The 27,847-nt window shown below is 34.9% G+C and overlaps 2 protein-coding genes across 4 annotated transcripts; one reads left to right on the forward strand and one right to left on the reverse strand.

Annotated features, from left to right (window-relative positions):
- The first annotated feature begins 917 nt into the window (after nt 1-917).
- CNBT1 (cyclic nucleotide-binding transporter 1) lies at nt 918-22,567 on the forward strand. The gene is made up of 13 exons (XM_012223800.4): nt 918-1,124; nt 2,269-2,767; nt 3,494-3,685; nt 4,327-4,425; nt 4,942-5,079; nt 6,711-6,959; nt 7,652-7,915; nt 16,455-16,600; nt 17,967-18,044; nt 19,551-19,683; nt 20,997-21,243; nt 21,613-21,775; nt 22,298-22,567. The coding sequence occupies exons 2-13, from the start codon at nt 2,285-2,287 to the stop codon at nt 22,413-22,415; spliced, it is 2,310 nt and encodes a 769-aa protein (XP_012079190.1). The 5' UTR covers nt 918-1,124; nt 2,269-2,284; the 3' UTR covers nt 22,416-22,567.
- Nucleotides 22,568-23,059: 492 nt separating this feature from the next.
- Nucleotides 23,060-27,432, reverse strand: LOC105639680 (uncharacterized). 3 transcript variants are annotated; one of them, XM_020681774.3, is made up of 8 exons: nt 26,972-27,432; nt 26,711-26,887; nt 26,137-26,387; nt 25,388-25,607; nt 25,009-25,233; nt 24,080-24,296; nt 23,604-23,646; nt 23,060-23,391 (listed from the first exon to the last, which is right to left on the reverse strand). In XM_020681774.3, the coding sequence occupies exons 1-8, from the start codon at nt 27,316-27,318 to the stop codon at nt 23,363-23,365; spliced, it is 1,509 nt and encodes a 502-aa protein (XP_020537433.1). In that variant the 5' UTR covers nt 27,319-27,432; the 3' UTR covers nt 23,060-23,362. The 3 variants fall into 3 exon arrangements, with proteins under 3 accessions (XP_020537433.1, XP_020537436.1, XP_012079203.1); XM_020681777.3 differs by having other exon boundaries at nt 24,089-24,296; nt 25,388-25,603; nt 26,133-26,387; XM_012223813.4 differs by having other exon boundaries at nt 25,388-25,603; nt 26,133-26,387; nt 26,972-27,429.
- Between the last annotated feature and the right edge of the window lie 415 nt (nt 27,433-27,847).

Genomic DNA, 27,847 nt, shown 5'->3' on the forward strand with positions numbered 1-27,847 from the left:
AAAATTAATTAAAGTTTAATTTCTCTCTTTCCTTTTGTTGCTTGTATTAATAGAAATTAGGAGAAAAGGTTCAAGTATTGTTTTTAGTTTTTTTTTTTTAGGAAGTTATTTGAACAACATAATATTTTTATGTTTATTTTTCATATTATTTTTATTTTTAATTTTTATGTGTATATATATATAAAATTTTGTTTTGTAATTTAATCTTTAAATGTAGTGTATTTGAAATTTAATTTTTTATATTTGAATTTTTTTTCATTAAAACTATCAAATTATATCTAACTACGTTTATAAACAGTGGTCTTGAATAGCCACTAAGCGGAGCAAGCAATCATCTACGACGCAAATATTGTTGTGGAGCAAGCGATCATTTATGGCGCAAATATTATTATGCTCTGTCAACTCGATCAGATACTTTAAATCAAGATTGTGTTCTTTTATTTTTGGCATAAGTGGTTTATTATTAGGTTTTTTTTATATAAAAATATAGAAATATATTGATATGTGTCACATATCTGTATACACAGTTTCCAATTAATGAAATTCTAATTTGATTTTTCTAAAAAAAAAAAAATTTAATCACATACATTTCATAGTTTGATTTAATTTAAATTTTTTATAAATTGCTATTGTAGGTTTGATTTGGATAAAATTCTAAACCGAATTATAAATATTTTAGAATCCATTATATATGAATATTTTATTTGCATATATGACTGGTTCAATTAAAACCCAAGGAGATTTTGGGGATGTAGGGTTTTACAAAATTGACACGTATCTTTGCCATATGAAGGGCGGGGAATGTTTTACTTTATAGGATATAATATAAAGTGTGTTTGCCTAATAAACAAGTGCCACGTGGAAAGCCCAGTGGGTACGTAACAATTAAAATCGAAAATGACCCTAACACGCTGGACGGCAGGAGCGACTGACACAGAGACTGACTGACTTTTCAAAGTCTTCGCTCTTTCTGTCTCTGTCTCTAGACTTTTGATAAGTCGTCTTTCTCTTCCACAATCTCTCGTCTTTGTAATTAGCTGCTGAATATCTATGCATGGCTTTGATGATGATGAAGAAGCACTTTGGCTGCTTTATCTAGTTGGCTCCTGCTTCTAGGTTTCCAGGTTCGTATCTCTACATTTTCATGATCTTTAGCGCTTTTCTTTTCTCTTTCAGTGGCTCCAAATGCAGCTCACTCATCAAATTGGGTTTTATCTTTAATTTCAAACAAAATTATGCAAAAAGTTGAATGGTTACTATCATTTTTGACTTACTACATGCTTGCTTATGCCATGTTTAAATTTACTTACTCTTATCCACTTTTAACGTTATGGAATCTGGATTGAAAAATACTCAATTAGCTTGCTTTTTCTCTTTTTGGGTTGTTGTATCTGATAAAAAATGAATGGACTTTTAATTAGCTCACATTTGGGATTGGCTTATTAATATAATTAACGTTCTTGATTCAATATGTTCAAATTACACACACTAAAATAGAGTAACTAGTTTCAGTTTTTTAGTGACTTGATTTTCTATGTCAAAATCTTTCATGGAATGGTTAGGCATTGGATAGATTATGGCAAAGGTAGTTTGTGGTAGGTTGCACAGAAATTCAGATAAAGCTTTCAGTGATATGGTACCCGAAGAGAACAACACGGATAATGAACAAGCAGCATGCAGCCAATTGTTGTCTGGAGACAGGCTGACTATTTGTTTGACAGCCACCGAGTTTATGTGTAATCAGTCACATGACAAACGTAGAAATGAAGAACTCATCAGAAGATACATGCATATATAGCTTCGTGCATGCATAAATATACTTACTATATTTGCATGTATTTGTGTGTGTGTGTATGTGTGTCTGTGTGCACATTTAGGTTTATCAACCAAGCATATTAAAGTATTATAGAGTAAGAAGAAGCTCTAGTAAAAGGGGTAGGGTAGACGAGGTAAGACATTTTTGCCAAGAATTTGCTCTAGTGGGGTGTCTTTTGGATTAACATTGAACAGCAATGCCACAGTAAGCTAAGTGCCACCTGCCGTAGCATAGTAGATGGTTAGGAGCTAGAACTGTTGTCTTTTTGAGGTATTGATGTTATACTTTTTGTTATGGATTTGAAGCTCAAGAGCTTTATCCTTCTTCTTTTTCAGTTGTTATTTTATTTCTTATCAAATTAATGTTTGATTATTTTTTCATGAAATAGTTGCTTGATAGTACATGCATTTATTTATCTTGAATACTGACAAACCTTTGTGTTCTTTTTGTAGGTCTTATTTATCAAACATGGCTAGTTATGATAAAGATGAGGTGCCAATGCTGTCAGATGTACAGCCCCGATTATTTGATGAAAATGTGGATTCTCGATTTCAGGCGTTTATTTCCAGGACTCGGAGTGCTTCGATCTCAATTCCTATGGACTCCATGGATTCCTATGAAAATGAAGTCAACCTTGTAGGTTATACTGGTCCATTGCGTAGTGAGCGAAGAGTTCCAATGATACAGATGAGTGGTCCAATCTATAGCAATCGTAAAGCTGATAAAAGTCACAAAATAGTAGAACCCAAGGCTGAAAAATTTCCTTCTTTTAATGGGATGGATCAGCAAGATTGGACAAATGACAAATATGCTGGCAAAAATGAACATTTACTGCGGTCTGGGCAATTGGGAATATGCAATGATCCTTATTGCACAACATGCCCAACATATTACAATTTTAAACCAGTAAAGCAGAAACATTCAAAAGCTTCAGTTTTATTTGACCCTAAGGTAAACTTTTTTTTATACCTTTTTAGTTTCTTAAAAGAAAAGAAACTAGAAATTTTCTCAATCTGGCATATTTGTTTTATTCTAAAATATGATCTAGATGTTTAGTGGCGTATTTTTTTTATATTAAAGAGAGTTGAAGGTTCTATCTGCATAATGGATGGAGATGTCAACTCCAAATAACTAGCTTTTCACAATTATCACTTTAATGGATATCTCCATCATATTAGTCAGATTTTCCTGTCAAAGCTTGAGTATCGATTATGGGATCTATAGTCGAGTTTAATTCTTTTTCTAAAGTTTTGAGCAACGGAAAAGCCATATTTATGATATATATGCACTCATGGTTCTGTTGCATCTTGCAAGCCTTGTACTTTTTGAAGCTTCTAATGTTTCAGCTGGAAATAAGTCATCCCTGTTGTGCACACATTAGTTTTTATACTGCACACAGTTTTTACATTGCTTAAATTGTGGAGGAAATTATTTCTGGATTAATTGAAGTTTGCAAGGGGCTTTTTATTATTCTGTGAACAGTAGGTCAAGTTCCTGAATTATAGAGGAGTTAGAAAGTAGGGAAGAATGATAAAGGGGAAAGAAACACAAATTGGCTTGATGTTGTAAGATATATTGTATATTTTGCTCGACCATAGTTTGTCGCGCCTGTTGTCCCTATGTTTTATTTCCTATTAACATGCTTATGCAACTCTTCCTTTTCTTTTCTTTTTTCAGTTCCATAATGTTCTCTATGGGGACGCTAAAGGTTGGGCAAGGAGATTCATATCTTTTCTAAGTCCATATATTCCTGGAGTTATGAATCCTCATACCAGAGTTGTTCAACAATGGAACAAGTTTTTTGTCATTTCTTGCTTGTTGGCAATTTTTATAGACCCTTTATATTTCTTCTTGCTTTCTGTGCAGAAGGTAAAGCTACATTAGATTTCAGACCTTGAATAGAATGGAAATAAATCATAAGGTTCTCTGTGTGTTTCTATGTTGATATGTGAATTAGAGACATTATATCAAATGCTAATTGGTTATTGGATATCTTGGTGTATATTACCATAAGTGGAAGAAGAAAAGAATGTTAGTCAATGACCCCTTATTTACTGGTTGTTTGTCAAATTTGGATGTTTCATTATTTTTGTCTCCATGCATGACTGATGGTTCCTTCCCATTATACTTATTTTCTACATGATACCATGTCTTCAATTTAATGAATCTAGAACATTTCCAAGGCAACACATCCTTACTCCCTGAAATTGAAGGAAATTTTATTAAATGGACTTTATGATATGAAACTTTATGAGAGGGTATTTGTATCTGAACTTGATTATTCCAGATCTAAAGAGAAGTCCAGCTTGAGATTTTGAATAACTTCCTCTAGATTCACTATTTCTTGCTTTCCATGTATGAATTATTAGGGGGCCTGGTATATTGTGTATGTTGTTAATGCTGCTGCTGCTTCTTTGCTGTCCAGGCTTTATGTGGATATTCCCCTTGGTTAATTATTTTAGCCTGTATCCTTTTAGGAATTTCATGGTTCCTCTGTTTCTTGGATGCAGGATAATAGGTGCATATTTATTAACTGGCCTCTGACTACGGCAATTGTAGTTTTTAGGAGCATAACTGATTTCATATACTTATTGAACATACTTCTTCAGGTATTCATCTCTTTACCTAATGTTATTTATATATTTGTTTATTTTGTATTGTTATTTATATCTCATCATCTAGGATCTAGCAGTGCCCTAGAGATCACTTCTTGTTGCAATTTTGGCCATATACTTTGTTAACTATTGGGAAAAATAGTCCATTTGGATTTAGACATCCTAAAAAATCAGCAAACAAAAAATAAACCCATAGAATAGGTGAATACTAGATTTACTTGATTCTATAACAATAATCAGTTCTTTTGACCAGGAAAATATTTTCTGTCTATTTATTATCTTGAGTGAGCCAAATGCTAGAAAATGTAGATTATGTTTTCCAGGAAATTTTTTTTAGGTTTTTTTTTGCGAAATAAATGGTGAAAGCATTATTTTCCTACTCTTTGTGATTTAAAAATTGCTCCAGGCTTGTCCATTCAATATAAAATTTTACAATTAAACACCTCGGAACTAATAATTTTTCAATTGAAACAATTACTTGAACTAATTACTTCATTTATTTCTCTGCAGTTTAGGTTGGCTTATATAGCTCCTGAGTCTAGAGTTGTTGGTGCTGGAGAATTAGTTGACCATCCAAAGAAAATTGCTTTGCACTACCTTCGTGGATATTTTTTTGTTGACTTATTTATTGTATTACCACTTCCACAAGTAAGTTTATTTCATTCTTCATATTGCTGGTGACTTATGAATCAAAATGCTGCATCTATATGCATATGATTAAAATATCTAGTTCTTAAAATATCAAATTTTAGGCTTTTGGATCAGGTTTGGGAGGTTAATTGCATGCATAACTACCTTATTATGTATATTTGTATCTTATGCCTTCCAAGCAATACCCTTGGAGATGTTCTGTGTTTTCTGGATGATCCTTCCCAACTTGCAAAATTAGAACATTGAGATGCACTTTTCTTAATTTGTTTCTCGTGCTGTTCAAGCAATATTTCTGAAGTCATTTTCTATGTGGCTAGTGTTTTAGCACTTAATCTTCACTATATAAATTCATTGGTGAGAAATATTTGATTTAATTTTAATGTCGTACTATTATAGCATTATACTATCCAATTCATAATGATAATAGTATCATAAGTCAACTGAGCCTATGATTGAATCTACATATGTATATTTGTTAATGAAGTGGATGACGTGTCGTGTAGCATACAAGTCATGCACAAGGGAGATATGGAGAGAGAGAATTGGGTAACTCAAACAGGCTTGGTATTATGTGGTAGGTGATGAAAGATGAGTGCTTAAGAGTGAGATAGACTGCACTTGGAGCCCTTCAAGTTAGCTTGAGTATGTCAAAGCTTAGTTTATATTGGCTCCTTGAGTCCTAAGTAGGTACTTTTGAACAATGCTGAAGGACTATAAGCTAACTTGCAGTGAGTAGTAACTCCCATAATTAGTTATTCGTTTTGCAAATGCACTCAACTTATGGAACTTTGAAATGCCTTTTCGTCAGATTGTATGCGATTATATTTGACTTGTTCATGCCATTATATTTGACTTGTGTGTTTCTTATGCATATAAGCATTTAATTATGAAGATTTCATGTAGTTAGCATTTGAGGTAGGACCTTGTATATACAGAGGCTTAATGTAATTGATCATTGCAACAGTAAGGCAACAAACTTGCAATTTTTCAGCTACTCTTTCCTACCAACGCTTTCTCTCTCTCCCTTTGTTGTCAAGTAAAAGGGTTGAATCTTGAACTCGTGACTCCTCACTCCAAATTATTAATAGATATGTTAAATTGAACCTGGTATTTTTAATATACATTGGGAAAAATAAAAATAAATAAAAAAATAATTAGGTTAGAATGATAATTGATTCTAATGGCATACTTTGGGCTTTGTTATTATGTGAAACACAAGATCATCAAGAGCACAAAGATGGCTAGTTAACGAAAAGGACAAAATGAAAATAATTTCCATGGAAAAATTTTGTAGGTATTTTCAGTAAGCGTTTCATATAAATATTCGCTGTGAGCTTTGTGAACCTCTTTTTGTAAATATAATTTGAAATTGCTGGGTAATGTAGGAAAGGGTTGAATGAATATGCACTTAGAACCCTGAGCTAAAGTGGTTAGTACCCCTAAAATGGTAAATTTCTTAGAAAAAAAAAACATATAGTTTCAAGAAAAGATATGTTACCGCTTATAAAATGATTTTTGGTGTAATGTCTAGTTTCCCACATATATTTGTAATCAACAGCTGTGTCTATCTATACATTTACAGCAGCACTCGATGGCACATGTTTCATTTTGATGGTAACTATGTGCAGATTATGATACTAGTGGTTTTACCAGACATTTTGGGATCATCTGGAGCAAATTATGCCAAAAACCTTTTACGAGCGGCAGTTCTTGTCCAGTACATTCCCAGGTTGTATAGGTTTTTACCTCTCCTTGTTGGTGTATCTCCTAGCGGCTTCATATTTGAGACAGCACGGGCAAACTTTTTCATAAATCTGCTTACCTTTATATTGTCTGGACATGTTGTTGGGTCGAGCTGGTACCTCTTTGGGTTGCAGGTCAGCAAACTTTTTCATAAATCTTTGCACTTTACTATATGCTCCTTTCACAATGTGATTATGTGATACCTTTGATACACTTTATGCATGGTTTCATCTTTGGTTACTGAGCATAATTCATCTTCAATTAGTTCTTTTCTCTTCAGTACAAAAGGACATGTTATGCAATATGAACTCTGAAACTAAATATTTTTCTTCTGCTTTTCATTTAATATTATGGTAATATGATTCTATTCTGGATTTCAATCAAAGTAAACTGCATGTGTGGATTTTGTAACAACTTCCAAGCAGAATGTTAAACATTGTAGACACTTATTAACTTGAGTAGAATTTCCATGGATGCCTGTGATTTTGTGAATGATTTGGCATTTTTCAAATCAATACTCTAATGGAATCTTACATGTGTATGAGATCAAATGACTATGAAAATTTATTTCATGCGAATTGGTTTTGTAACATAATTCATTAGTTTGGCATATGTATCACATTGTAGAATATTTTATACCTTTTCTATTAGTTATTCTGGCATGACATATTTGTTTTATACTTCTATTCAGCACTTGAATGTCTTAATTGATTGGAATTTTGAAAAAGAACAATTGTGAAATTACTTTCATTGATGGTATGGTTCATGAGAGTGATGTTCAAATTATTTATTGTCACGTAACCCTCGTACCCTTTCTTTGTAGCAGAGGGTTAATCAATGTCTTCGTGATGCCTGCCGTAATTCTGGTATTGAAGACACCTGTATGGAATTCATAGATTGTGGGTATGGAAATAGTTTTGCAAAATTTGCTTCCAACCCAAATTGGACAAGCTGGAAAAACGACAGCAATGCTACTTCCTGTTTTACTGAAGATGGTTTTTCATATGGCATCTATATCCAAGCTGTAAATCTCACAGCAGAGTCTAGTATCATCACCAGATATGTATTTTCACTGTTTTGGGGATTCCAGGTAATCAACGTCACAGTTTTCCTCATCCTTCTGTTGCTTGTACTTCTTTGTTGGTTAGTTTAGGAGGACAGCTTCTCTAGAATCAGTAGCTGACCCAGCGCAAATAGTTAGGGGGGCCAAAAAATAATTTACTTAATTATGGAGAGCAAAACTAAAATATATTTTTTCTCAAAAATGTTTTACACTGAATTTTTTTTTTTTTTTTTTTTTTTGGTGGGGGGCACAGCCCCCCTTAACCCCCTCTGTGTCTGCCCCTGTCTACAATGTGATTCCCTTTTCTGTATGGTAAGGAGGATACAAAATAGGAAGGAAAGGAATCTGGTATATGATATAGGTTACGTTCTTCGACTGAGGACCAACTATAAAAAAAATGAAGATTCATTTCTTTCCTTTCTTTCCTACCAACCGCAGCTTTAATAAACTTTTGTTCTTCTCATAGAAAGGTTTTACCTTTTAGTGTTTTTGATCTTTGTCAACATTTTCTTGTTAATTAATAATACCATCTGGCTATACCTTTGGTAGAAAAATTTCATTTATACGCCACTCACGTTCTTTGAGTAGTTTTGCTACGACACATCTTTATCCCCAAAGAGGTACCTTAAGTTCTAATTGCACACTAAGGAATCTTGAGAGAAGGCAATATTTGCAACTGTTATTGGGAGAGAACAAAAGACAGAAAGAGAGAAGTATTTTGAGAAGCTGTAGACCTTCAGACTTGGTTAAACAAAAATATATATACATATTACCGATATGGTCTCCATAACAAGAGAAAATACTCAAATACCTATAAATTTATAACTTTCCCCTTGAAGATGGAGCACAGAAACCTGTTTTTTGCAACAGCTTTGGTAAATTTAAAAGTTTAGAATAATATGAAAGAAGAGAAGAGAAGAGAATTAAGACAAGATAGGAGACTTCAGCCAAATGGCCTACATTGACAGAAACTTCTCTTAAAGCTACAATTTATTGACAAAGATGTGTGTCCAAGTACATTTTATAGCTAGTATTTATATACATGAGGAATGTAGCTAAGGAAGGTATATTTAAGGTGTAATTCAGTGTGGAAAAAATATTTGTTGTAATTATTTCATCAATAGGGACACACACACACACACACACACACACACACATATATATATACAGGATACTATAAACCTATTAGGAATCTAACTCCTAACAGAATACTATTTACAACTAGTCCTTAACACTTCCCCTCAAGTTGGAGCATAGATGTTGATCATGCCCAACTTGTTACAAAGATAGTTAACCCGAGACCCATTTAGAGCTTTTGTAAAGATATCTCATAACTGTTCACTTGTTTAAAGTGCCCTGTAGAGATAACACCTTGTTGTATCTTTTCACGAATGAAATGACAATCAATCTCTATATGTTTTGTTCGTTCATGGAATACTGGATTTGATGCAATGTGAAGAGCAGCTTGATTATCACACCATAACTTTGCAGGCAAGGACGACTTGAAGCCAATTTCCTCTAACAACTGACGAATCCAAATTAATTCAGAAGCAGATTGTGCCATAGCTCGATATTCTGATTCAGCACTTGATCGTGAGACTACATTTTGTTTCTTGCTCCTCCACGATATCAAGTTTCCACACACAAAGACACAATATCCTGAAGTTTATCTTCTATCAACCTTCGAACCTGCCCAATTTGCATCTGAAAAGCACTCAATGTCCAAATGCCCATGATTATTGTAAAGGAGGCCACGGCCTGGATTACCTTTCAAGGAGCACAAAATCTGTCCTAAAGCTTCCCAATGGATAACAGTAAGAGAAGGCATAAACTGGCTTAAGAAGCTCACAGAGTAAGCAATATCTGGACGTGTTACCGTAAGATAATTCAGTTTGCCCACCAATCTTCTATACATCTCAGGATCATCAAATAGTTCACCACCAATTGAAAGTTGCAAATTAGGAGTCATTGGAGCACTGCATGGCTTGGCACCCAACTTTCCAGTTTTCTTCAGTAAGTCAAGGACATACATCCTTTAAGATAAAAAGATGCCTCTCTTACACCTAGATACTTCAATATCCAAAAAATACTTCAACAATCCTAACTCTTTTGTCTGGAACTGAGTCTGGAGAAATGACTTGAGTGATGTAATGCCTGCTGAATCACTCCCTGTAATAACGATGTCATCAACATAAACCACAAGTAGAATCAAACCAGTCTTAGTACTTCTGAAAAATACAGAATAATCAGAAGTACTCTTTTGCATGCCAAATTGGTGTACCACATTGCAAAATCTGCCAAACCAAGCTCGAGGACTTTGTTTTAGGCCATAAAGAGGTTTTCGAAGTTTACACACTTTGCTCGACTCCCCCTGAGCAACAAAGCCTGGTGGTTGGTCCATGTAAACTTCCTCCTGAAGATCCCTATGAAGAAAAGCGTTCTTAACATCCAGCTGATGTAAAGGCCAATCAAAGGTAGCTGCTAAAGAAATAAACAAACGAACAGAAGACAATTTGGCTACAGGAGAAAAAGTATCAGAGTGATCAAGGCCATAAATCTGAGAATAACCCTTAGCAACTAATTGAGCCTTGAGACGAGCAATAGACCCATCAAGATTCATTTTAATTGTGAAACCCACTTACAACCAATATCTTTCTTACTTGCCGGGAGAGGCACAAGATCCCTGTTAAGGATTAGTTGTAAATAGAACTCTATTAGGAGTTAGATTCCTAATAGGTTTATAGTATTTTGTATGTGTATATATATGTGTCCCTATTGATGAATCAAATACAGAAAAAATTATTTTCCCACATTAAATCTACATGGTATCAGAGCCTGTGGCTCTTTAAACTTGATTTTGTGCTACTTGAAAGGTAATCCAGGTCGTGGCCTGCTTTACAGTAATCATAGGCATTTGAACATTGAATGTTTTTCAGATACGGATTGGGCAGGTTCGAAGGTTGATAGAAGATCAACTTCAGGATATTGTGTCTTTGTAGGTGGAAACTTGATATCATGGAGGAGCAAGAAACAAAATGTAGTCTCACGATCGAGTGCTGAATCAGAATATCGAGCTATGGCACAATCTGCTTGTGAATTAATTTGGATTCGTCAGTTGTTAGAGGAAATTGGCTTCAAGTCATCCTTGCCTGCAAAGTTATGGTGTGATAATCAAGCTGCTCTTCACATTGCATCAAATCCAGTATTCCATGAACGAACAAAACATATCAAGATTGATTGTCATTTCATTCGTGAAAAGATACAACAGGGTATTATCTCTACAGGATACGTTAAAACAAGTGAACAGTTAGGGGATATCTTTACAAAAGCTCTAAACGGACCCCGGGTTGACTATCTTTGTAACAAGTTAGGCATGATTAATATCTATGCTCCAACTTGAGGGGGAGTGTTAAGGATTAGTTGTAAATAGAACTCTATTAGGAGTTAGATTCCTAATAGGTTTATAGTATTTTGTATGTGTATATATATGTGTCCCTATTGATGAATCAAATACAGAAAAAATTATTTTCCCACATTAAATCTACAATCCCAAGTACCATTAGTATCTAGGGCAGTCATCTCCTCTTTCATTGCTGCACACCAACCAGGATGGGACAAAGCTTGGACAACAGTTTTAGGGATAGAAACAGAGTCTAGGTTACTTACAAAACAACGAGATGAAGAAGAAAGATGATCATAACTGATAAAAGAAGAAATAAGATAGGTACCCTTGCGTTTACCTTTTCGAAGAGCAACGGGAATGTCAAGTTCTAACTGAGGAGTGGATAGCATAGGCTCAAGTTGAGTGGAGGGAACCGGATCTTCTGTCGAAGCGGCAGCTGGGGGAAGTGAGCCAAGAATTCTTGGTCTTCTGGAATAAACCTGTTCAAAATGAGGGCGGGCAGATGCTGGTGCAGGAGGGGGAATAGGAGCAGCAAATGCTGTAGCAGGAGCAGGTGCACCTTCAAGAATAGGAGCAGGAGCAGGAGAGCTAGGAAATTGCTGGATAGCATAGACTAAAAGCTCATCATCCTCCCCGTCACTCTTATATATAGAAGAAGGAAAAACTGGAGTATTCTAAAAAAATGTGAGATCTACAGAAATAAGATAACGGTCAAGATCGAGAGAAAAACAACGATACCCTTTTTGATGCCGAGAATACGCAAGGAAAACACAATGAAGAGACTTTGGATCTAATTTGGAAACCTATGGACGAACATTACAAACAAAACAAGTACAACCAAAAATACGGGGTTCAATGGGGGAATAGAAGCTTAGAAGGAAACAAGACACTATAAAGAATTGCACCATTAAGCACAGAAGAAGGCATGCGATTAATAAAAAAACATGCAGTAGAGACAGCATTCGCCAAAAAATGTTTAAGGACCTTCATTTGGAATAGAAGTGCCCTAGCAACCTCAAGAAAATGTCAATTTTTTCTTTCTGCAACCCCATTTTGAGAAGGAGTATCAACACAAGATGTTTGGTGAAGAATACCATTCTGTGACATATAAGATTGGAAGGAGTTAGATAGATATTCTTTAGCATTATCACTTTGCAATATGCGAATAGAGGTATTAAATTGAGTTTTAATCTCAGCACAAAAGGACCAGAAAATAGAGAATATCTCAGAATGAGTTTTCATTAAAAATAACCAAGTAACACGAGAATAATCATCCACAAAAGTTACAAAATACTGAAAGCCTGTTTTAGAAATAACAGGACATGGACCCCAAACATCAGAATGAACTAACTCAAAAGGGGATGAACCCGTTTATTGACTCAAGGAACTAAGGTAAATGATGATGTTTGGCAAATTGATAAGATTCACATTCTAAAATTGATAAAGACTGAAATTGCGGATACAACTTCTTTAAAGTAGACAATGAAGGATGATCCGAACGACAATGAACCTCTAGAGGAGATAGAGCACCAGCACAAGCCAAAGATAACGAAACTTGTGCATCCAGAAGATAAAGGCCACTAGATTCACGTCCTCTACCAATAATCCGCTTCGTCAAAAGATCCTGAAACACATAATAGGTAGGATCAAATTTAACACAACAATTTAGTAGACGAGTAATTTTGTTAACAGACAATAGATTGAACGAAAAACGAGGCAAACAAAAAACAAAAGACAACAGAAGAGATGAGATGGGATTAGCGGTGCCATTACATTGGATAGAAGATGTGGACCCATCAGCTAGAGTAACATGACGATTAAATTTTTCAGGTTCTTTTAATGAGGATAAGAGACTAGGGTTACCTGTCATGTGATCTGTGCAACCAGAATCAATGACCCGCTCTGATGAGGTAGACATAAGACATGTAGTAGGAGTACCTGAATTGGCAGCAGCAGCAATTGAGGAATCAGTAGACTTAGAAGAACGGTATCTAGAGAGCTCAGCATACTCCGCAGCAAAAATTGTTACAGTGTTGTCAGAAGAAGTAACTGCAAAATCTTGGGTGGCCATATTTGCCCTTAGCGGCTTATTTATCAGTTTCTTGCAATACCGTTTAGTGTGACCAGGTTCATGTCAATAATGGCAGATAAGAATGCTCGCCTCCTGATTAATTGCTCTATTACTACGGTTATTTCCTCCTCTTCCTCTATTTCCTGGCTGCCTAACTATCTGATTACGACTCACAATGGCACTATTATCATAAGGGGAAGGGGTATGAGAACCTTCAGTACGTAGTAATCTAGTGAAAGCCTCCTGAAGAGAGGTAACGTCACTGCCTGAAAGAACCTGTGATTTGGCAGATTCAAAAACTGGAGCAAGACCTGCAAGAAAACTCATTACGGCCATTTGTTCTCACTGAGTATGTTGAACCTTAACAACGACGCTAAAAGGCAATAAAACATCAAGTTCCTCGTAAATCTTCTTAAATTCCATGAAATAAGTTGTGAGAGGCTTATCTTGCTAGTCGGCTCGATAAAATCCTTTGCAGACTTCATACATACGGGATAGATTACCTTTTCCCGAGTACAAAAATTCAAGATAATCCATCAGCTCCTTAACAAACTCACAATGATTAATTAAACCAATTACCTCACTGTCAATCGAATTCCGAAGCTATAAAAATAACTGAGCATTCTCTCTAAGCCAGATTTGCCTAGCATCTCCTTCAGGTGGATCATTGGTCAAGTGGTCATCCTTATCCAAACTACGAAAATATATACGAACTGTTTTACTCCATGCCAAAAAATTAGAGCCAGTAAGTTTGTGTTACGTTATTTTACTCAGTAATGGCACCACATCAGTGATTACAGGTTTTGATTCGGAAGTCTTCGATGGAGTAGTCGTCATGATTTGTGACTAAACGCTCAAAAACAAATGTAGCATAGCAAAGGAAAACTACGATTCTTGGTAACTTGATATCAGAATAACAAATCGGCAGCAGCCATACAAATTCACAAATTCAGACTGTACCCAGCAAAGCGACAGCAAAGATGCAGCACGAAAACACACAACAATAGTCGAAGAGGGCCGACGCAACACACTAGGTTGCACTGTACTGGCAGAATCGACGCCGGAAACGGAGAAGCTGGTGACAGGAGATGGCTGAACGCGCCCTCATGCATTGGCACGTGAAGAACGGTGAAAAAATGTGAGTGGTGCGTGAAGCCCACTCGCGAGGGTTTCGGTGACCGGACTTGGAGGGAGAGCCGATCGGCGACCTGCCCTTCTTCCTTGGGTGGCGGTGAGACAAAACTACCAGCCTAGGTGGGTGACCTAGACTGACAGTCACCAAAAACACACTTCTGCCTGTAGTTTCAACACAAAAGAGCAGAAGAAAAAAGGAAAAAAAAACTTAACGAGCCAAAGGCTCTGATACCATGTAATTCAGCGTGGAAAAAATATTTGTTGTAATTATTTCATCAATAGGAACGCATATATATATATATATATATATATATATATATAATACTATAAACCTATTAGGAATCTAACTCCTAATAGAACTCTATTTACAACTAGTCCTTAACAAAAGTAAACAATCATAATTTTAGGGTAAATAAACCCATAAATCATGGAAAGATAGTTCCTCAAATCAGGGGAACGTGATTCCTCTACTTACAAATACACAATCCATATATTATTCTAACAGTAAACAAATCTGTAAGTTGATGTCCCAGTTCTCTCATGATTTGGCATGATTAGGCCTCGTTGAACTTTTTCATCTTAAGTGAAAATGAACTTCAATGTATTCCTCCTCTCATGAAAGAGTGGATGAGAAGCACTTGAATCACAACCAGGTTTTTCACAACAGCTGCATTGGTTGAGGTCCCCGATCCAATCTCATCAAGTAGGTGATATACCTGTAAGAGTTCAACATGAACCATGGATCAATATTCAAACTTGACACTAGATTTGGCTACAACTTTTTTTGCTTCTTAGTCTTCTGAGACAAAATTTTCCTCAACAAAAGCACAGCAGCCTAATGTGCGCCTTTGATCCATAGGAGAGCCATCATAATCTGCATATGAGAAACTTTCTATCTTATAATGACCATGAGTACCATACAAGAGTCATGAGCCACTACAAAATATGTAGCGTAGCATCCCAATGAGAAGTTCTATGAGAAAACATCGATTGGCTGATCATGCTCACTGGAAATGCAATATAACAAAAGTGTTATAGGAAGATGGTTCAATTTGCCAACTAGCCTCCTATATCTTTTTGGATTATCTAACGAATCTCTGTGTAGATCTAAGTTTGACGTTTGGAACAATTGGCGTACTTCAAGGTTTATCACCTAACATAATTGTCTCAGCTAGAAATCTAGAACATAATTTCTTTGAGAAAGAAAAATACCTTTGCTGTTTTGAGCAATCTCAATTCTCAAAAAATACCTGGTACTCCCAAATCTTTAGTTTGTAAAATAATCCTAAAGAAAAATTTCTGTGCTGAAGCAAATAATTAAATAAATCCATGTCGCGCAAAAAGAGTTCCAGCCGCCAATTATGCAACAATCAATATAGGCTGATTATGCAAGAATAGCATAAGTGTGTTATTAGCATTTTAAAGGAACTGCATCCTCGGTACAACTTCTATGAGCTATTCGTAAAAACTTCCACATGAAGTTTTAGAAAGCTGATAAAATCACCAAAAAGGACGAAACCAAGAAATTGCCATATAGACGCTTTTTTTTTGGCGTGGCACAACTTCCCAGAACTTTATAAAATATCATAGTTTAGACAGAATGTCATCCAAAGTTTCCATGGATCAATTTTCAATTACCATAATGAGCATAAAAAGTACCATCTTGCTAACTCACTAATTCCACTCTGCAACTTGGTAAGACAAGACAATCTAGAGGCAGACATCAAACATAAAACTTTTTGTTCTTTGGGTTGGGATGTAATATGGTGGAACATATTTGTTTTCAGTCTGCCACATGGTTGATACTGATGTCCTTTTTTATATTTCTGTTCTATGAATATATTGATGTCCTTTTTTATATTTCTGTTCTATGAACATATTGATTAAAACTTTTGTGATAATTGAGTCACTTTGTAATTAATTCCTGGTGAATTAATGTCATGTCTAATTTTGTGAAGCAAATCAGTACTCTCGCTGGAAACCAGATGCCAAGTTATTTTGTTTGGGAAGTCCTTTTTACAATGGCCATTATTGGACTTGGCCTCTTGCTCTTTGCTTATCTCATAGGCAATATGCAGAACTTTCTCCAGTCTCTTGATCGGAGGTACTTTCTCCAGGTTCATTTGTACTGTCTTTTTTCCCTGATTTTTGACTGGTGAAAATGTTGGTTTGCATATTCTTTCAAATGATAATGCTTAATTAGACTCCATGGATGAATGTGGTACACACATACACACTGCTTTGTTTTTTTGAATATAGGAAGCTTATAGTTCATAGTTCTTTGCTTCTGATTTGTTGAGCTTATGTTATTATTCATTTGTTTTGTCTTGAATATTCTCATTGGTTTTTCAAAATAACAAAGATAAGGTCTATTAACCAAAATGCTAGTTCAACCATTCCAGCATGGTTGAATTGTCAGTCCAGTGAAAAAGTTTGTTTTCCTAGAGATTCAATTTGGTTATAATCAGGTAGGCAGTGTGCATTCTTCTCTCGGCTCTAGAACAGGAATCAGGGAAGTTAGCCTTTCTTCTTTCTTTGCCAAAGCAGGGCAGTAGCGTTGACAAAGTCAACGACACAAGCAAGGAGTTGACAAAGGAGAACAGCCCCCCTGTTGTTGATAGAGAGCTTACTGCCCCGCCCAGTTTTATGCCCCTTTAGATTGAAAGCTCCTCAAATCAATTTTGCGGTTGCTTCATAAGTTTATTATAAGCAATTTGTATGCAGAGGACGAAAAAAAAGTCAATATAGCATTACAGCCATTAACAAGGCTTTTAAAATTTGAACTTTAAGTAGATCAAACACCAATTTAAGACTGTTTAGATTGAATTTTTTCTTTTCTCAGCAAGGCTTAGGTGCCAATTAGGTTGTTTGCCTTTTTTTTTTTTTTTTTTTTAACCAAAGTTTCCTATAATTAGCATGATGCAGAAAACAGACCAAATATACATCCCTTAGAGAATGTACATTCTGCCGAGCTTTGACTAGGTTGATTAATCTCTATACAGACAAGAAATTTGTCTTTTAAAATAATATTAAGTCCCTCATGTAGAAATCTCATTCTAGCCACTGGACATTTTTCTCATACATATTGCTTCAGTCCATCTTTTGGAAGTATAGTATAGGATGCACCATTGCACCAGTTAGATGCTTGATGTAATTCACTTGGATGATACATGTGAGTGATTCAATTAGCAAGCTGTTAGCCTATTATGCATGTTTACATTTCTAAATATGGAAATAGCATGTGGCAGAAATTTGTAGATACCATAATCTCATTTTCAGAACATAATTTCATAAACCAACATCTGACTATACCATATAAGTATGACATAATTCTTATGTGCCAATTAACTTTCTATTAAATTTTGTTGTTGACCAAATATCATATATTTTACTAATTTTTGCTAATGAATCTCCATTGGTTTTATAAGGCAAATATGTGCTTATTGACTTCTTATTCTTCTGCTTCCTAGGAGGTTAGAAATGACACTGAGAAGACGTGATGTTGAGCAATGGATGAGCCACCGGCGCTTGCCGCAAGAACTTAGAAGGTGTGTTGTTATATTCTTTGCATTTTTGCCCTTTTCTCTCACAACCATGTGAAAATAAACATGGATATTTGTTAAATATTATGACGATCATCGTCTTGTAATCATATTCTAAAACATAATCAATAACTAGTTAACTTTGTAGAAACTAGGTTTTCACACCCTAAGTAGTAATTTAACTAAAATGCAGATGTCATATAGGGGCTACAACATTGTCTAGAAAATAAAATATAGAATTAGTAAAACTAAAGACGCTAGATTTCACAATTGACTACAAAATTTTTTCATGATATTTGGTTTCAACCAACAAATGCAAAATTTCCACAGAAGGATCTGCCAAACAGATCAACTTAATCCACATTTTTGCATCTGAGAATTTGAAAATGAAAATTTGGTATTGTGAACAGGATAAAGTTCAAAAGCACTGATTTCACACTTCCAACATTTGAAAACACCTAAATTTTGTGTTAACCAGGTACCATGAGATTTCTTTATTAACATCGTTTTTTACAGAATTGAAAAAAGGAAATACTAATGTGTCAGATGACATGAATAGAACTTTTTTGTTAGGTTGTTCACATGGAATACTGATGGATTATCCTTTTGTATGTTTGTTTCTATTTTATTTTTTTTGTTAATTTAATTAAAAAATAAAATAAAATAAAAACAAACAATAATTCTTACACATGTCCATCAAATCTGAGAACCAGAGTCAATCCAAAATCTTCAAACATAAAGTGCCATTCTCCCTTGCATTGTCTCTCAATCAGTGAAACACCCTAGAAGCCTAATATATGGCATCAACAATTGTCAACTGCCAGAGGTGATGGAATCGCTGGTTCTGGTACTCCCAAGGAAGCCACCTAAATGGGATTTTTTTCTCTTCACTAATATCTTTTCTATTTTCAGTATCCTCTTTCAACTTCCTTTTTTCTTTTTTTACTCCTTCAAAATTTAATCCTAGTATTCAGGTATCCATGCAGTGTTTTATGCATATTCTGTTAGGAGATCAAATGTCAATCCAACTTAGGCCTAAGTAATTTATTAAAATCTGGTGTAGAAATATTCACTTGGTTGTTCAGTTTTATTTCTGTTATTGTTTATCATTCCTTGTGTAGCACTCATCCATAGCAACCTCCTGATCTCCAATATTCTTGTTTTTTATGATTTTCTCATTTTACTTTACAAGACTGAGTACCATAGAAAATGGTTGATGTTTCAATAATCAGATTTTCGTTTACCCTTCATTTCCACTTCATAAATATCAATGGTTGAAAAATATCCCATACGCACTGCTGCAGTTTCAAAATTTGTTAGGACAATAGCATGTTGTATGCTACTTTTATATGGCATGAGAATCCATTTTCTTAAACAAACTATTGCTACTAGGTCTAGTGACTGCGGTGTTGATGGTGGAACTTGTATTGAAATGTTTTCTTGGAATGAAGTGTATTATTATCGATATGCAACACTGATTTGCTTGTTGAACTATCCAACTGCCATATGTAGGAAAGTTCTAGAAGCTGAACGGTATAACTGGGCTGCAACCAGAGGGGTAAATGAAGAAATGCTCTTGGAGAATTTGCCTGAAGACCTCCAGAGGGATATAAGACGGCACCTCTTCAAATTTGTTAAGAAAGAAGTGAGATTTGGAATATCTTGGTATCATAGTTGTCTGAATCATACGATGCTCCATTTGAATCATACAATTCAATTCAATTATCCACTCTCTCAGTTTGAATCTATTGGCTGAATCACAAATATACTTGAATCGTGACCAAATCAACTGACTCAATAGTAAATTGGGGGAATCGGTATTAATTAATTGGTATTTTACCCAATTCTTTCCTTATTGGGTATATAGACCCAATAGGTAATATAAAATTCAGAACTTCAGTCTTCAATGAGAGACCCTTCAAAAACCTCCACTTAATAATTTGAATTAAGATCAATTTTAAAGATGAAAAATTCACATACTTGAGTAGTAATTAAAACAGCTCTTTTTCCTAGGCATCTGTAGAATGAAGTGTGTAGATTTTCTATTCTTTGCATTTAGCAACAATGCGACATATATGAAATAGAAATATTATGTTTTTTTTTATCAAATACATTTGAGATATAACTTTCAATTTTTAAGTATTTTATATATGCATTTATGTTTTAGAAGAATTTATTATGGTGGTACTTAGATCCATATTCTTTGTTTTATAGGCAAGTGAATTTCCATGGGGCCATATGTTTACTAAATATTTGCAAAACATGCCATATTTTAGCGTTTTTTTTTTTTTTTCAATTTATACATAGATAGTATGTTGTTTGTAATTGATTTTGAGAATTTGCATTGAATCATACAATTTGATTTGAATCTTGATTCACAAATAGAGGATTTCAAATCTCGATTTAACAGCTAGGTAACAGAACATAAGTTGAAGCATATTGCATGATTATTTGTATGAGAGTCATTTGAACTCGCTATAAAAGAGCCCAATAACCTTTGCATGAGCAATAAAAATTTATGCATTGTTCTTTAAAAACTGTGGATTTTTTTTTTTTTTTTTTTGGGGGGGGTGGGGGGTGGGAGCAGAAATTAATGTCATGACTCAAAAAGGTGATTTATCAAAGGTAATTTGGTTATTGATCGTTTGGAGAAACAAAGTTATCTTTTATCTTATGAGGAATTTGTGATAGAGTTTTGGTGGCTCCAAGACTTTTTGGTGATAGAGTTTCTCTGATCAGGTGGCAATATTTGTACTCCATAGTTCATCAAAATCCAAGAGAAATCTTTGCATTATTTCACTTATAGCCTAATAATGATTTAACTACAACATAATCATGGACTTTGGATTATCTTGTTATAAAGTTTCTACAAAATTTCCTCAACTTGTTTGGGGTTAAGGTTTTGTTGTTATTGTTTTAGAGTTTCTATAACTTTTAAAAAAATATATACTTTTGTAGGTTTGGATTTTTGCTGTAATGGATGAACATGTCTTGGATGCCATTTGTGAGAGACTAAAACAAAAAATATACATCAAGGGTAGTGAAATATTGTATCATGGTGGTATTGTTGAGAAGATGGTTTTTATCGTGCGCGGAAAATTGGAAAGTATTGGAGAAGATGGGACCATAACCCCCTTGTCTGAAGGGAATGTCTGCGGTGAGGAACTCCTCACTTGGTGTCTTGAGCATTCCTCAGTTGGCAAAGGTATGATCATGATTCTTAATTTAAATTTCTAATAACTTGTAAATTTGGTGCAAGTACGTACATTTTAAATCAGTTAGCTGAACATGCCAAAGTCAGTTTTTCTGGTGCACTATAGAAGCATAGGGAAGAAGTCAGTGGCATGTTCTTCTGTTATTGCTATAGTGCTGTCATCAGGGGGATGCTTCAGTAGTTTGAATTTGAATTGGGATTTTCAAACTTGCATATGTTAGATCTAATCTTTAAGATGTTAGATTCAAGCCCCGTTGGAAAGGGGGGGGGGGGGGTGGTGTTTATAAGTTGAGGAATACCAAAGGCATGGTGATAATGAACAAAAATAAAACACTGCTGAATGATTTATTGCGTTTGCAGATGGAAAGAAGATCAAGATTCCTGGACAGCGATTGCATAGTGGCAGGACAGTAAGATGCCTGACAAATGTCGAAGCATTTTCACTTCATGCTGCACATCTCGAAGAAGTAACAGATCTCTTTTCACGAAACTTACGAAATCCACGTGTTCAAGGAGCCATAAGGTTATTTCTACCCTTTATTATTTTGCGGTTTGACTTGGTTACATTGTAAAATAGCTGAAGTCATAGTAGGTATTTAAGCATCTCTCCTTTCCCACAAGTAAAATAATTACTGTCAGAAAATTCTCCATAGGATAGTTATATCTACTGCTCAAAAAAGAAACATTCAGATCAGTGATCAATAATTTTTTTTGTTTTAATTTTAAATATGTGGGTTATCCATTTTCTTCATCTATAAATATTTTTGGACTCAATATCTGGGATACATAATAAGCAACCAAAGTGTGAGTAGAACACTTTGAATGGTGTCTATTGATGTTCTAGTTAAGTCGAATGAACCAATACCAAACTATAGGCTTCGGCTTCCATTTATGTATGATTTCCGAGCTGCAAATTCTCTGAAAATGAAAAAAAACAAAAAAGTTCGGTGTTAAGATACATGTAAGTTGTCAGACATTTTCCTGCATTGTAATCTCGATTCCACGACTCAATTCTGACATTAATTTTTGAATTGAATTCTGCTAGGTATGAATCTCCCTACTGGAGAGGCCTTGCAGCTTCACGCATTCAAGTTTCGTGGAGATATCGGCAGAAGCGTTTGAAACGAATCAACATCTCTCAATCAAATCAACCTAAAAACTAGACAGGTTTGTTTGTTGCATTATGCATATATGTTTTGTAATTTATGTACACAGAAATCCTCAGCCATATTCTGCAATATGGTTTTTGTAAATAGACCAACATGCAATGATCATTTATGGGTTTTTATATTGGAAGTCCCCATTTAATTGGAAACTATTGATTTGTGTATTATTTATTTGTCTCCAACCTCTCCGAATTTTTTAGCAAACACTTTTTTGGAACTAAAATGACGCCATGTGCCAGAAAGGTTTGTTTTCTCTTGCTGTAAGGTTTTTTTTGCTTTTTTTGTATTTATATGTCTGACCCTTTTTATCTCGAAAGTCTCTTAAGAATATAACATTTACTCTCTCGTAAACAAGTTAAAACAACAATAATAGTTAGCAACAAAACATAAATTCTCAGTCTGGTCTCTAATTTACCTACACCTGGTATACAAGTGAATCAATTTCAATAAAGCCATTTGGTACAAAACGAGAACGTAGACGTCTTTCCATTGGAAAAAACTAAAAAGCAATGGAATAAAAATAAACTCGTGACAGTTTCTGTTTGTAATTGCATTTTGTTATTGAATTAGGTACGGGTAAGTACTTTCTGTTACCCATTCTGGTAAGTTTATCTGATAAGTCTGTCGAAAATTTTGGAGTGTTTAAGTTTAAAACCTTGCAGTACAGGGGCAATTTTATACATATACACCACATGTTTTACATTGTTCGGGGCTTTGGGCTATGGAGTGAACAAAATAATAGGTATCCAAATGCAAACTTTAACCATCACCACCATGAGCAACAACAACAAACTAAATAACACACAAAAAAAAGAACACTTTCTTCCAAAGGGAGAATCATTCTCAACCTTGATACTTCCAGAACTTTTGAGTTTACCACCGGAGCCAAAAATGCAAGTTACGCCTGATTCTGCCGGAAAAATCAGAGTCGTCCCTTCCGTTAATCAGAAAGCCACCTCTTGGACTCTCATAACTACATCACAAATTGACAGAACATGTCAAGCACTTTCACACTGCTTTCAATAAAGAAATACTGGGAAAGTACAATGCGTGTTTTGCATCTCTATTGCATACCCAAATTGCTTTTGTTAGCAACTTGCATTCTTGAAGAATCAAACACAAAATTTGTCAAAGCACTTGGGAAATACAATTTAAAGAAAGAGAAAAATGGGTTAAAGACATTACCATCAACACTGGATATTCCAGGCATCCAACACATCTCCTTTACCTGCAAGCAGCAGCAAAGCATAAAACATGAAATCATAAAAACAAAAATGAAGTAGATTTCAATTATCAGAGGAAAATGCAGTGCAAGTCCTTGGGTCTCATTTTATCCTCTCTATAACATTTGCTTTTAACAAAGTTCAGATCCAGAAAATTATTTTAGCGGGAAGAATGTATTTGCATATGCATCAATAAACATTAGTAAAATATAGAATGCTAAATCTGATTTGGATGCTAAAGGGTACTCATTGATTAGAACCTTGCAATTAACAAAATTGTCAGAAAAGACGACTTCATAGACCAAGAACATATAACTAACAACATAATTATCTATGGAAGGTACCTTTTTTTTTTTTTTTGGTAGTACTTATTCCTTAAGCCATTTTTGAATGTTATATGGATAAATGAAGAAAAAAATATTTAGAAGAAAACGCTACCCCCGCTACCAGCTTCTTTATGATTAATCCATTTGACAAGGTCCGAAGCTGAGATGAATTCTTCTCATCAGCATTATTGTCTTCAGTCTCCATAACAGATCTGCCATTTGATCCTTCTGCATTCAAAGCCTCCCCATCTCGAGTTCTACTCCTTTTCTTCTTTTTCTTTCGAGAATGATTTGAATTAGCAGATTGGTTAGCAATATTGTAAAAAATCCTGTACATATATCACACAGCAAGTTCTATGTCATTAAGGACTACAATAAAATCTATAGAACACTTAGACATGTGCTATGCATGCATTACCAGAATCATTCATGTCAAATATCCTCTACAGAAAAACACAAAAAGGGAACCGAACCATCCATGTGATTCTTCACAAGTTAAAAACATATTATGCCATTTGATATTTCACAGTTAATACTCCCTCCGTCCCGAAAAGATAATCCATATTTCTTTTTTGGTTTGTCCCAAAATATAATCCACTTCCCTTTTTTTGCATGATAGTTAATCCTTAAATTGTCTATTACACACTTATTAAATTTTATCTTATTTTTAATAGCCCTCGTTAGCTTTTACTTATTATTTCAATATAATAGTTGCTCATGTGTTAATTAAGATAGGCAAAATAGGAAAGTTATATGAATAAAATTGTCCTTTAACCATAATAATTGCTACTTTCTTAATTTGTGTGAAAATAGAAAGTGGACTATCTTTTTGGGATGGAAGTAGTATATAATTGTAATTTCCATACTATTTTTTTATCCTATTATCCTATACATCAAAATTAAGGGACATGGACCAAAACTTCTAACCAAAATAAAAAGGTGGAACACTCAACTCCGATGTCGATACATATAAGGATCTGCAGAAACTACCGTCAGAAAAGTTCAGAATAACACAAGTGTTCTCAAACACAACTGACTTGCCTTTGATTTTGCTCATCTTGCAAAGACCCATAGCATTCAGTGCCATCAAATTTCAACTCATTTTCACTGGCTTTATCCTCTTTAATGACATTTGTATGGTTATTGCTGTCAGCTCCAAGAGTTATATCTTCACTATACTTTTCTGTATTCCTCTTTGGCTTTAAACCATTTTCAATGACCAACTGAGTGGAAGGCAGCTCAGAATTCCATGGCAAGACAGCCTTCCTGATAAGATAAAGAAAAACAGTTAAAGAAAAGGAAGAAAGAGGGCTATTCTCTTCTTAAAAGTTTGCAAAGGACTCCAATAGAAAAGCTGAAGATGATGAATATATATTTTGGTTTGCATAGAACAAGAGGCTAAGCAATTAATGACACTAACCCGTAATTTGCTTTCTTCTGATTTTCTTCATCTTTCAACAAGATATCTAGTCCCGTGCTTTTACCCTTGGGCTCATCTCTGTTAACATTACCATGGAAAGGGCTCTCAGCTTCAAGACCCTTTTCCTCCTTTGCCCGTTTTCCCGTTTTCTTCCTGGACTTTGCAACATTTCCATGGACGACGCAAGGTGGTGAGAAATGCGACTGGTTATCTCCCCTGCGTGAAATTAGCAAATAATGATTTGGAGTGAAAAGAAGCCTTTATCCAGGATACTACTTGATTCTTTCACTAGGTGCCTAATGTTTTTAACAAAATAGACTTTTTTGGTAAAACAGTGGGAAGGGTTGTTTTACAGAGAAAGTTAAGAAGAGATGGGGAGACTGTAACTTCTATGGGATATTTAGTAGAAGTTAGTTGATAAATGCCATTGTTATAGGCAAGGGATTTTGATAATAGGGTTTAGAGAATTCTTGCCTAGAAAGCCTTTGATACAGAGAAATTGTTATAAATACCAAAGATTGGAGACAATGCACTGATGAATTTACTGTGGTCATTTGGTACCAAAATGGAAGGTTGTAATGGGTGAATTTAGAAGGGTTTTCATGAAATTCATAGGAGAGCATTCTTGTGATTGTGACTAGCATAATTTCCTTTACCTTGCTCCCCAAAGAATCCACTGATAATTAAAGATTTCATCCAACCTATTGGTCTTAAAGGAAGTGTTAATAAGACAAGACAAGCTCACTTATCACTTTCAGTCCTGTTATCTTCATCTATTACAGTAGTATCTGGATTTGATTGGCCAGCTTTTGTCTCACTTTGCTTGGCTTTATCACTGCATTTTATCACTTCAATAATTGTGCCAAAGGAAAAATCTTCAGTTCCAGCTTTAACCTGGTCCTCCACTTTGGATCGCTTTTTACTTCTCTTCTTTGGCTTTACACCATTCTCCAAGCCTGCTTGAGCAGAAGATAGGATAGACTCATGTTGCTCAGGCTGGCTGCACAAGTGACCCACTCAATTCAGGTGCAAAATGGAGAGACTCATACAATTGAAGCGTATACCAGCTAACATGCAGAGGAAAACTTCACTGGAGCATTTCATAATGAAAAAATTCAAGTGCAAACATAATTAAGAGCAAGACATTCAATTCAAGCGCATACACTATAAGTGGAGATAGATTCAAAATGATTACCTAATATTTCCAAAATTTGCATAAGCCTCAATGGGTTTTCATTTACAACATGAACCGTAGATCATACTATAATTAACAAAATTTGCCAATGGGATAAAATTATTGCAACAACTTTCAGTCACACGCACCTTGTCAGCTCACTATCTACAACAACATCTGCTTTTCTTTCCGGCACATCTTCTTTAACCTCCTTGTCAATTGTCAAGTCTGTTCCTTTCTTAGCCATTTCTTCTGCTTCCGATATATTCCTTGCAGGAGGATTATCGAGGGAAGAAATCGGAATCCCATCTTCTCCAAGGGATTCACTAATTACAGTGAAGGAGAAATAAAACTATAAAACGTGCACAATTTTATATACATATTGGGGAAAAAAGAAAGAAGAAGGATACGGCTCCTTGCTCAGGGTGCTTCCGCTAGTTGCAGATTTATAGAAACCAGTGAGGTGAACACTTCGGTTACCGATAACTTGAAATAAAACTTTAAAAGGCGTTTCCTCGAATTCTAAATTCAATTTGCAGAATTCCACTCGTTCAGGAAACAAAGAGCAAAGAGAAACTAGACCAAAATATCCCACCTCACATTGAACCACCACTTTATCTGACGCTGCACGATCGATCCATGACGTTACCTGCGAATTCCCTAACGTCGCCTGTGAAATATGGAGTCTTCTTCGCTGCCTATCAGGAGAATATTCAAATACATGTCCCGGTTTCACTTCCGCTCCCCAGAAAGTCATTGCCTCTCGTTTTGCCTTCCTTATCCAAACCAGCCTCCAATATCTCTTATCCGAGCGTGTTAAAACACCGCATTGGTCAAGGGGTGCTTAAAGTTGCGATTGGGTTTCAACCCGAACCCGCGGCGGTTATAACTGTCAACTGTTAATTGCCAATTCTAGTACTAAGAAGATAAGCAAACAAATGGTGGTGTGTAATTGGGGGTTATGATTAAAATAATACAACAAAGAAAAACTATTGTCGAACTATTTATAAAAACAATGGTATTACTACGTAGTTTGATTAGTTTTTTCACGAGAGTTCTCTTAATAAGGGGCGGATGCAGAAATTTTAGTGGTGCGAACATATAACAGTTAATGAATATTAAATATAAATGAAATGTGCAAAATTAATTTGTCTAAAATATATTTTTATTTTCAAATTTCAATATAACAAAATTTTTATTGTTGGCTCTCAAATTTAGAAATTACAAGTTTAATATTGAATCTATTTATGATATAATATCTAAATAATTTCAAAAAAAACAACCTA

This window comes from Jatropha curcas, chromosome 9 (assembly GCF_041381405.1).
Source record: "Jatropha curcas cultivar XTBG-Jc1 chromosome 9, XTBG_Jcur_1.0, whole genome shotgun sequence".
NCBI classification, from domain to species: Eukaryota; Viridiplantae; Streptophyta; class Magnoliopsida; order Malpighiales; family Euphorbiaceae; genus Jatropha; species Jatropha curcas.

Excerpts from the sequence above, each read along its gene's own strand:
- CNBT1 (XM_012223800.4), top strand. The coding sequence starts at position 2,285 with ATGGCTAGTTATGATAAAGATGAGGTGCCAATGCTGTCAGATGTACAG. Across the intron at positions 2,768-3,493 it reads CAGTTTTATTTGACCCTAAG|TTCCATAATGTTCTCTATGG; the intron begins GTAAACTTTTTT and ends TTCTTTTTTCAG. Across the intron at positions 21,776-22,297 it reads CGTGTTCAAGGAGCCATAAG|GTATGAATCTCCCTACTGGA; the intron begins GTTATTTCTACC and ends GAATTCTGCTAG.
- LOC105639680 (XM_020681774.3), bottom strand. The coding sequence starts at position 27,318 with ATGACTTTCTGGGGAGCGGAAGTGAAACCGGGACATGTATTTGAATAT. Across the intron at positions 25,608-26,136 it reads AGATAACAGGACTGAAAGTG|GCAGGGGAGATAACCAGTCG; the intron begins ATAAGTGAGCTT and ends TGCTAATTTCAC. Across the intron at positions 24,297-25,008 it reads CAAGATGAGCAAAATCAAAG|GATTTTTTACAATATTGCTA; the intron begins GCAAGTCAGTTG and ends ATATATGTACAG.